This window comes from Lepidochelys kempii, chromosome 26 (genome assembly GCF_965140285.1).
Source record: "Lepidochelys kempii isolate rLepKem1 chromosome 26, rLepKem1.hap1, whole genome shotgun sequence".
Classification (NCBI taxonomy): domain Eukaryota; kingdom Metazoa; phylum Chordata; order Testudines; family Cheloniidae; genus Lepidochelys; species Lepidochelys kempii.
The window spans coordinates 15169867-15180415 of record NC_136405.1 but is presented as its reverse complement, the minus strand read 5'-3'; the positions used below and the strand labels follow the sequence as shown (position 1 = coordinate 15180415).

Below are 10549 nucleotides of genomic sequence, written 5' to 3'. Positions count from 1 at the left end.
CATACTTCCTTAACTTGCTGACAAGAATACTGTGGGAGACCGTATCAAAAGCTTTGCTAAAGTCAAGAAACAATACATCCACTGCTTTCCCTTCATCCACAGAACCAGTAATCTCATCATAAAAGGCGATTAGATTAGTCAGGCATGACCTTCCCTTGGTGAATCCATGCTGGCTGTTCCTGATCACTTTCCTCTCATGCAAGTGCTTCAGGATTGATTCTTTGAGGACCTGCTCCATGATTTTTCCAGGGACTGAGGTGAGGCTGACTGGCATAAGAACATAAGAGCGGCCACTCTGGGTCAGACCAAAGGTCCATCTAGCCCAGTATCCTGTCTGCTGACAGTGGCCAATGCCAGGTGCCTCAGAGGGAATGAACAGAACAGGTCATCATCAAGTGATCCATCCCCTGTCACCCATTCCCAGCTTCTGGCAAACAGAGGCTAGGGACACCATCCCTGCCCATTCTGGCTAATAGCCATTGATGGACATATCCTTCATTAATGTATCTAGTTCTTTTTTGAACCCTGTTATGGTATTGGCCTTCATAACATCCTCTGGCCAGGAGTTCCACAGGTTGACTGTGCGTTGTGTGAAGAAATACTTTCTTCTGTTTGTTTTAAACCTGCTGCCTATTAATTTCACTTGGTGACCCCTGGTTCTTGTGTTATGAGAAGGAGTAAATAACACTTCCTGATTTACTTTCTCCACACCAGTCATGATATTATAGACCTCTGTCATATCCCCCCTTAGTCGTCTCTTTTCCAAGTTGAAAAGTCCCAGCCTTGTTAATCTCTCCTCATATGGAAGCCGGTCTATATCCCTAATCCTTTTTGTTGCCCTTTTCTGAACCTTTTCCAATTCTAATATATCTTTTTTGAGATGGGGTGACCACATCGGCAAGCAGTATTCCAGATGTGGGCGTACCGTGGATTTATAGAGAGGCGACATGATATTTTCTGTCCTATTATCCATCCCTTTCTTAATGATTCCCAGCATTCTGTTCGCTTTTTTGATGGCTGCTGCACATTGAGTGGATGTTTTCACAGAACTGTCCACAAGGACTCCAAGATCTCCTTCTTGAGTGGTAACAGCTAATTTAGACCCCATCATTTTATAGGTTTAGTTGGGATTGTGTTTTCCAATGTGCATTACTTTGCATTTATCAACATTAAATTTCATCTGCCATTTTGTTGCCCAGTCACCCAGTTTTGTGAGATCCTTGTGTAGCTCTTCGCAGTCTGCCTGGGTCTTAACTATCTTGAGTAATGTTTTATCATCTGCAAATTTTGCCACCTCACTGTTTACCCCTTTTCCCAGATCATTTATGAATATGTTGAATAGGACATGATCGTTCCCCTCTATTGGACATTGGTGAGGCCTCATCTGGAGTACTGGGTCCAGTTTTGGGCCCCACACTACAAGAAGGATGTGGAAAAATTGGAAAGCGTCCAGCGGAGGGCAACAAAAATGATTAGGGGCTGGAGCACATGACTTATGAGGAGAGGCTGAGGGAACTGGGATTGTTTAGTCTGCGGAAGAGAAGAGTGAGGGGGGATTTGATAGCTGCTTTTAACTACCTGAAAGGTGGATCCAAAGAGGACGGATCTAGACTGTTCTCAGTGATAGCAGATGACAGAACAAGGAGTAATGGCAAAAAGAAAAGGAGTACTTGTGGCACCTTAGAGACTAACCAATTTATTTGAGCATAAGCTTTCGTGAGCTACAGCTCACTTCATCGGATGCATACTGTGGAAAGTGTAGAAGATCTTTTTATATACACACAAAGCATGAAAAAATACCTCCCCCCACCCCACTCTCCTGCTGGTAATAGCTTATCTAAAGTGATCACTCTCCTTACAATGTGTATGATATGAACGTTATACTTCTTGACATCTGGTTTATGAACGTTATAATTCTTGACATCTGATTTGTGTCCATTTATTCTTTTACGTAGAGACTGTCCAGTTTGACCAATGTACATGGCAGAGGGGCAACAAAGCCCGTTGCCAACTGTGCCCACATATCTATTCAGGGGACACCATCATAGGGCCTAATCACATCAGCCACACGATCAGAGGCTCATTCACCTGCACATCCACCAATGTGATCTATGCCATCATGTGCCAGCAATGCCCCTCTGCCACATACATTGGTCAAACTGGACAGTCTCTATGTAAAAGAATAAATGCACACAAATCTGACATCAGGAATCATAACATTCAAAAACCAGACGGAGAACACTTCAATCTCTTTGGTCACTCGATTACAGACATGAAAGTTGTGATATTACAACAAAAAAAACTTCAAATCCAGACTCCAGCGAGAAACTGTTGAATTGGAATTCATTTGCAAATTGGATACAATTAACTTAGGCTTGAATAGAGACTGGGAGTGGCTAAGTCATTATGCAAGGTACCCTATTTCCCCTTGTTTTTTCCTACTCCCCCCCCCAACTCCTCAGATGTTCTTGTTAAACCCTGGATTTGTGCTGGAAATGGCCCACCTTGATTATCATACACATTGTAAGGAGAGTGGTCACTTTAGATAAGCTATTACCAGCAGGAGAGTAGGGTGGGGGGAGGTATTTTTTCATGCTTTGTGTGTATAAAAAGATCTTCTGCAGTTTCCACGGTATGCATCTGATGAAGTGAGCTGTAGCTCACGAAAGCTCATGCTCAAATAAATTGGTTAGTCTCTAAGGTGCCACAAGTCCTCCTTTTCTTTTTGCGAATACAGACTAACACGGCTGTTACTCTGAAACAAGGAGTAATGGTTTCAAGTTGCAGTGTAGGAGGTCTAGGGTGGATATTAGGAAACACTGTTTCACGAGGAGGGTGTTGAAGCACTGGAATACGTTACCTAGGGAGGTGGTGGAATCCCCTTCCTTAGAGGTTTTTAAAGCCCGGCTTGACAATGCCCTGGCTGGGATGATTTAGTTGGGGTTGGTCCTGCTTGGAGCAGGGGTTGGACTGGATACCTCCTGAGGTCCCTTCCAGCCCTGATATTCTATGATTCTATGACCGGTCCCAGAACAGACCCCTGGGGTACACCACTATTTATCTCTCCATTCTGAAAACTGACCATTTATTCCTACCCTTTGTTTCCTGTCTCTTCTCTGGAGTGTCTGGCAATGTTTTCAGGATCATCTCAGGATCCTTAATTTAATTTAATGCCAAGCCTTTTGTTATCTTAATCACCCTGCCTCTGTGTATAAACAAACTCCCTGCGGCAGTTGTGTTCCCGTAACCCGGCCTGCTTTCAAATCCCAGCTGTGACTTCCTGCCCCACCCACGGCCTCCTCTCCGCTTCCCATCTCCCCTGCCCACCGAGGCAAAGGGGGTAAAGCAGAGAGGCTGCAAAGGGCCACTGGAAGTGCCAGGCACTGCACTGTCCCGACGGGCGACTGGCAGTAGCTGCCGCTGGGTTTATGCCGGGGCGGGGGGTATCTCTGCAGTTAGAGCCCTCAGCCGCCAACCATCCTGCAGCGCTGCATGAAAGAGGCTCAGTCGCGTCCTCAGCATTTTAAATATGGGGAAACTGAGGCACAAAGGGGCGACTTGTGCAGGGGCAGATGATAAAAGAATCAGGAACAGAACCCAGATGTCCTGACCCCCACCTCAGTGGCTGCTCACGCTGCCTCCTGGCCAGGCTGTTTGGGCGGGCAGGGGTTGGCTTGCAGCCAGCATTCCTCCTGGGCCCCACCCCAAACACATGGGGGCTGGGCCCTGGTACAGCCACGTGCCTCACTGAGCCCTAGGAACCTGCCCAGCGTCACGCAGGGGTCAGAGGCCATCGCCACAGTCAGGAGAGACCAGGCTGGAGGGCTGGGCTCGGACCTGGGGCACCCAACCCCCAGCACCCTACTGCAAACAGGGCTCCTCCCTGCCCCACAGCTGCCCCTGCCAGCGCCGGGGCTACGGGACCGGGGCTCCGGCAAGCATGGCTCTGCGCTGGCGGCCAGGCCCGCTTGCGGCATGTGCTGGTGCGGGGTTGAGGAAGGTGCCAAATGCCCCTTCCCCCAGGGGCGCAGCAGGGCTCCCACATGTCCACGTGCCCCTTGCCACGGTCAGCCCCCAGCCCAGCCTGCCCGGGGTCCCTGGCACCGCTCAGCCAGGCCTCCTGCCCTGCTCCTGGGGTCCCTCGCCCTCTTCACCCCAGGCAGGGCTCTATCCCAGGGACCCTACAGACAGTGGCTGAGCTTGCCCTGCCTGAGCACCCCCCCACGGGTGTGTCACACCCTGCCACACTCCCCCATCCTCCCATGGGTGTGTCACACTCTGCCCCCTGCTCCCCACGGGTGTGTCAATGAGTCCCCATCCTGCTCCCCACATGTGTGTAAAACACTGCCCCCCATTCCCTGTGGGTATGTCACACCATGCCACCCGGCTGCCCCCCACAGGTGTAACAGGTGGCTGCGGGTCGGGAGTGAGGGGGTACTGGCAGGGCTGGGGGCCAGGGCTGGGGCACAAGGGGGCTGCAGGTCGGGAGTGAGGGGCACCGCAGGGCTGGGGTAAAGGGGGCTGCGAGTCGGGAGTGAGGGGCACCGCAGGGCTGGGGGGCAGGGCTGGGGCACAAGGGGGCTGCGGGTCGGGAGTGAGGGGCACTGGCAGGGCTGGGGGGCAGGGCTGGGGCACAAGGGGGCTGCGGGTCGGGAGTGAGGGGCACCGCAGGGCTGGGGGGCAGGGCTGGGGTAAAGGGGGCTGCGGGTCGGGAGTGAGGGGCACCGCAGGGCTGGGGGGCAGGGCTGGGGTAAAGGGGGCTGCGGGTCGGGAGTGAGGGGCACCGCAGGGCTGGGGGGCAGGGCTGGGGTAAAGGGGGCTGCGGGTCGGGAGTGAGGGGCACCGCAGGGCTGGGGGGCAGGGCTGGGGCACAAGGGGGCTGCGGGTCGGGAGTGAGGGGCACCGCAGGGCTGGGGGGCAGGGCTGGGGTAAAGGGGGCTGCGGGTCGGGAGTGAGGGGCACCGCAGGGCTGGGGGGCAGGGCTGGGGTAAAGGGGGCTGCGGGTCGGGAGTGAGGGGCACCGCAGGGCTGGGGGGCAGGGCTGGGGCACAAGGGGGCTGCGGGTCGGGAGTGAGGGGCACCGGCAGGGCTGGGGGGCAGGGCTGGGGCACAAGGGGGCTGCGGGTCGGGAGTGAGGGGCACCGCAGGGCTGGGGGGCAGGGCTGGGGCACAAGGGGGCTGCGGGTCGGGAGTGAGGGGCACCGCAGGGCTGGGGGGCAGGGCTGGGGTAAAGGGGGCTGCGGGTCGGGAGTGAGGGGCACCGCAGGGCTGGGGGGCAGGGCTGGGGTAAAGGGGGCTGCGGGTCGGGAGTGAGGGGCACCGCAGGGCTGGGGGGCAGGGCTGGGGTAAAGGGGGCTGCGGGTCGGGAGTGAGGGGCACCGCAGGGCTGGGGGGCAGGGCTGGGGTAAAGGGGGCTGCGGGTCGGGAGTGAGGGGCACCGCAGGGCTGCGGAGGGGCGGGAGGCTCCCGCAGTTCAGGTGTTTTCCCAGCCCCGCGGGGCCCCGCTGCCGGGGGATCCCGCCTGGGCCCCCCCCGAGCCGCCCCCGCCTCGCAGGGCGCCCCCGCCAGGGCGGGGCCCGGGGCGTCTCGGCGCCGCCTCAAGACGGGCCGGGCCCCTCCCGCGCCGGCCGGGAGCGCTGCGGAGCCGCGAGCCCGGAGCGGGGCCAGACACTGCGGAGCCGAGCCGGACCGGACCGGACCGGACCGGACCCTGCCGGAGCCAGGTGAGGGGGCGGGTCCGTGCGGGGCGGGGGGGCTCCTGGCCTGGGCTGCGCTGCCCCGGCTCGATCCTGCTCGGCTCCGCACAGAGCTACACACATCGCCCCCCCCGGAGACACACACATCGCCCCCCCCGCAGACACACACACACATCGCCCCCCCCGCAGACACACACATCGCCCCCCCCGCAGACACACACACACGTCGCCCCCCCCACACACACACATGCACCATCTGGCTCCCGCTCCCCGCTGTGGGGGGCTCCCAGGGAGGGACGGCGGGGGGCGGGGGTCGGGGGTTTCACTGCCTCACCCTGTTCCCCCCCCCCCCCGCCCCAGGCCAGAGCACTGTCCCTCCCAGCCCTGGGGGAGGGGCCTGGCCCCATGGGTGCCCCCGGGGTATTGGCCACCCAGGCTGTGTAAACCCCTTCCGGCTGCCATCAGACACTGTCCAGCTGTCTGTCTGTCTGTTGGGAGCTGGGGGCGGGGGGGGTCTGTCTGTCTGTCTGTCCCCTGGGGGCCCAGAGCCCCTGCCCACCCCAGCCCATTGCAGGTCGCTGGGCTCCCTCCTGGCACAGCGTCCAAGGGAGGATGCCACATGACAGCAGCGTGGAGCCGACTTGCCCACCCTGGTGGGGGCTCTCCTGGCCCCATCGGGGGCTCTGCCCTCCCCATGAATGGATCTGGGCATCTCCCTTCCAGCAATCCCCTAAATCAGCCCCCTGTGGTGCCCGCTAGGCTTCCCTGCCCTGCCCTGCTGGGACCTCGCCTCCAGCCCGCCGGCGCCCTGTTCCCCTCTACCTCCCACTCGCCCTTGGCACCCCTGCAGGAGGGCCCCCGGCGCCACCCGTGTGGCTGGGGCACGCGGGGGGCGCTGGGATAGGTGATGGGGTGGGCTCTGCTCGGGCACCTGGGAGCAGGGGGCCTCAGGCATCCGGGGCAGTACGCTTGGCAGGGCCACGCGCGGATGCTGAGCTGCTAGGATTCCCGGGAGCGTCAGACTTGGCTCCGGGGGGCACTGGGAGCGGCTTGGGCACATGGGGCTGGGGGACCCGGGGGCGGCTCAGACACTTGGGGGCGCTGGGAGCGGCTCGGGTATGTGGGGGCTGCCGGGCGTGGCTTGGACCTGCGGGGAGGGGCTGGGCATGGGTCGGACCCATGGCGATGCCCTCGTGCTGCCCTCCCCAGCTCTTGCTCCCTGTCTTGGCCCAGGCTGGGGACGCGGTGAGCAGAGTGTCCTGCCCCCGGCACAGCCGCTGCCCGCCCCGGCCAGGAGCAGAGGATGGAGGAGCTGCTGAAGCTCACGTACCCGAATGTCTCGGAGCGGCTGAGCCTGCCCTGGGAGCAGGGCGGGCCGTGCGGCCCCTCGGTGGGGAACAGCACCGTCCTGGTGGTGGCCTACAGCGCCCTGCTGGCCGTGGGGCTGGTGGGGAACCTCTGCCTGCTCTGCGTCGTCGCCCGGCACCAGGAGATGAGGAACGTCACCAGCATCTTCATTGCCAACCTGGCCTGCTCCGACCTGCTGATGAGCCTGGTGTGCCTGCCCGTCACCGTCATCTACACCCTCATGGACCGCTGGGTGCTGGGCGAGTTCCTGTGCAAGGCCAGCCCCTTCGCGCAGTGCGTCTCCGTCACCGTCTCCATCCTCTCGCTGGCCTGGATCGCCCTGGAGCGGCACCAGCTCATCGTCAACCCCACCGGCTGGAAGCCGGGGGCCACCCACGCCTACCTGGCCGTGAGCGTCACCTGGCTGGTGTCGGGCTGCGTCTCCCTGCCCTTCCTCGCCTTCAGCGTCCTGACGGACGAGCCCTTCCGCAACCTCAGCCTGCCCTTCGACGCCTTCGCCGGCCACCTGGTGTGCGTGGAGAAGTGGCCGTCGGACGGGCACCGCCTGGCCTACACCACCGGGCTGCTATTCGGCCAGTACTGCCTGCCCCTGCTGCTCATCCTGGCCTGCTACGGCCGCATCTTCCTGCGGCTGCGGCGCCGGCGGGACGTCCTGGAGCGGCCCACGCAGGGGCCCCGGGCCGCCAGCCACCGGCGGGTCAGCGTCCTGCTGGCCTGCCTCGTCGCCGCCTTCGCCGTGTGCTGGCTGCCCCTGACCGTCTTCAACGCCCTGTACGACTGGGCCCCCGAGGCCATCTCCGGCTGCCACCACGACCTGCTCTTCTCCCTCTGCCATCTGGCGGCCATGGCCTCCACCTGCGTCAACCCCGTCCTCTATGGCTTCCTGAACACCAACTTCCAGCAGGAGCTCAAAGCCTTGCTCCACCGCTGCAGCTGCGCTGGGGAGCCGGACACGTACGAGAGCGTCCCCCTGTCCACCGTCAGCACCGAGGTCTCCAAGGCCTCGCTGCGCAGCGAGGGGGTCGCCACCGACGCCTGACAGGGGGCTGCCCCCAGCGCCTGGTGCCAGGAGCAGAGCCCGCCGTAGCCTTGCCCGGCGGGCGGGGGGATGCTGCTGTGCTGTAGGCTCTCTGCCCGTCTAGGGCAGCCCCCCGCCCCTCCCTCGGGCACAGCTCAGATCCAGAGGGAGCCTGGGAGTGAGCTCTGGGGAATCCCACAGAAACTGACCACGGGAAGTCCTGGGCTCTGTTCCCTGCGGAGCCACTCACTCAGTCTCCAGTTTTCAGCCTGGTGATTCTCCGAGTGGCCTGAGGCACCCCAGGGATGCAGGAGCAGTGGGTGTCTGACTGCCCCAGATGGCCCAGTGCTGGTGCCTCGGCCCAGCTCCATAGATGGGTCCCGGCTGGGTTTGCCAAAGGGCTGGGCTGCAGGGGTTCAGCACCTGTGGAAATCAGGCGCTGAACTCTGGAGTGAGGTGCCGAATGTGCGGCTTTCAGCCTAGAGACTTTTGGCCTTCATCCCTCTGTCGCCGTTTCCCCAGCATTCAGATAGGGCTGTTAACACTTCGCGGTCGCACAGCTCGGGAGGGGCATGGCGGGCTGAGCGGCGCTGTCATAGCGTTAAGCATCGTTACCACATCGGAAATGTCCCTGCTTGGGTCCTTTTACCAAGTACTGGATTAGCTAGTTTTCAAAGGGGGACACCCCCCCCATGCGCAGATGGTGGGTGCATTGCCAGGCTGGGCGATTCAATGTGCAGTCGGGGGTTAGATCTGCAGCTACTGGAGGCAAACACAAATTATTCCAGGTGCATTTAAAGAACATCTCGAATCTGTCTCTTGTGTCCTAGGCATTCCTGCCAGGCTCATTGCTTGCCGTGGTCTCCGAGCACCGTCACTCCTAACTACCCAGCAGCACATGAGAACAGCTGACTCGTGCAAGAAAATCGCCATTTTCATGTGTAACTGGGGCATTAGCACCTAGTTTGAGACCTGCGAAAATTCTCCTGTTTGCCAAACAATACACAGTGCCCTTGATTTCAGAGATTTTTGATGATCTCCTAAAACTCCCAAATGCCTGATTTAAAAAAAAAAAGAAAAAACAAGAAACTGACATTCCTTTCACTCACTCTTTGGTATTTTGAAGTGAAAAAAGAAGCAATCGGGCTGGGCTGTTAAAGGGGCGCTGTGGAGAGATGGTTCACTGGTTTTCTAAAAGCAAAATCCCCTTCTCTGTGACTCCGGTAACACCTTAGATTATTCAACCTGAAAAAGAATTCCGAGATCTAATTTACTTTTCACTGCTGAGTTTTGTGCTTCGTTCTCCTTTCAGTCACATGCCTTTACCCAGTGACTGCGGAGTGATATTCCTGATCTCCACTTCCTGACGTTGGTGGAAAATCGCTCCCCCTTAGTGTATTGCCCGTGAGCTCACTCAGTCACTTGCATAGTCGGTATCTGTCCAGAATCGCTTTCCGGGGCTCAGAGGTTGCAGTTTTTGGGGCTAACAGGACAGAGGGACCCGGCCAGTCCAAAGCTGTTCTTCTGGACACTTGTGAATCTTTTTGAGTTTGCTTGATCCAATCCCGGGGGCTTAGCTAATGGGTTCATTTTACCCAGTGATGAGCTGCCAAAATCTTAACAACTGGTTCCCTCCTCATCCTACGAGGGGGTTGTGGCCCACCCCCGCTCCCCGGGACTTCTGCCACATCCAACCCCGGGCATTCCTTGATGCCCCCCCCCAGAACCCCTGCCCCATCCACCCCCCTCCCCTGACTGCCCCCCAGAACCAGGCAGGAGGGTCTCGTGGGCCACCGTAGTGGGTGCCCACACTGCCCCTAAGAGCCAGAGGGATCTGCCGGGGGGCGAGGTGGGGAGTCCCGGCGGTGCTTACCTGGGGCAGCTCCCAGGAAGCATCCAGCAGGTCCCTCTGGCTCCTAGGAGCGGGGGAGCGTAGCTGGGGGGGAGCAGGGGAAGCGGCCTCTCCCCCCACTGATCAATTCAAAAGTGGCACCTTAGGCGCCGACTCCCGGGGTGCTCCGGGGCTGGAGCCCCCACGGGGAAAATTTGGTGGGTGCAGAGCCCCCCTCGGCAGCTCCCCGCCCCGCGCCTGGCCCCAGCTCACCTCCGCTCCGCCTCCTCCCCTGAACGCGCCGCCCCGCTTGGCTTCTCCCCACCCCCCCTGGGGCCGGGGGTGGGGCGGGGAGCTGCCGGGGGGGGCTCTGCACCCACCAAATTTTCCCCGTGGGGGCTCCAGCCCCAGAGTACTGAACATCGGCTCCCAGCGCGTGGGGCCTGGGGATATTTTGCCCAACAGTCGATGTTTGTAACCAATTTATAAATATGTATCTTATCGAAATGCACAGACGGCTGCGGCTTTTCTAAGGGGATAATTCTTTGTAATAATCAAGAATAAACTGAACAAGCTGACGAAATGTGAGTAGCTCCCTTTAGCGAACACTCGCGGTGTGTCGGCTCTCCACAAACG

The 10549-nt window shown here is 59.5% G+C and overlaps 1 protein-coding gene across 1 annotated transcript; it reads left to right on the top strand.

Annotated features, from left to right (window-relative positions):
* Positions 1 to 5632: 5632 nt before the first annotated feature.
* Positions 5633 to 10089, top strand: LOC140903525 (neuropeptide Y receptor type 4-2). Its single transcript, XM_073324923.2, has 2 exons — positions 5633 to 5723; positions 6930 to 10089. The coding sequence occupies exon 2, from the start codon at positions 7000 to 7002 to the stop codon at positions 8101 to 8103; it is 1104 nt and encodes a 367-aa protein (XP_073181024.2). The 5' UTR covers positions 5633 to 5723; positions 6930 to 6999; the 3' UTR covers positions 8104 to 10089.
* Positions 10090 to 10549: the final 460 nt, after the last annotated feature.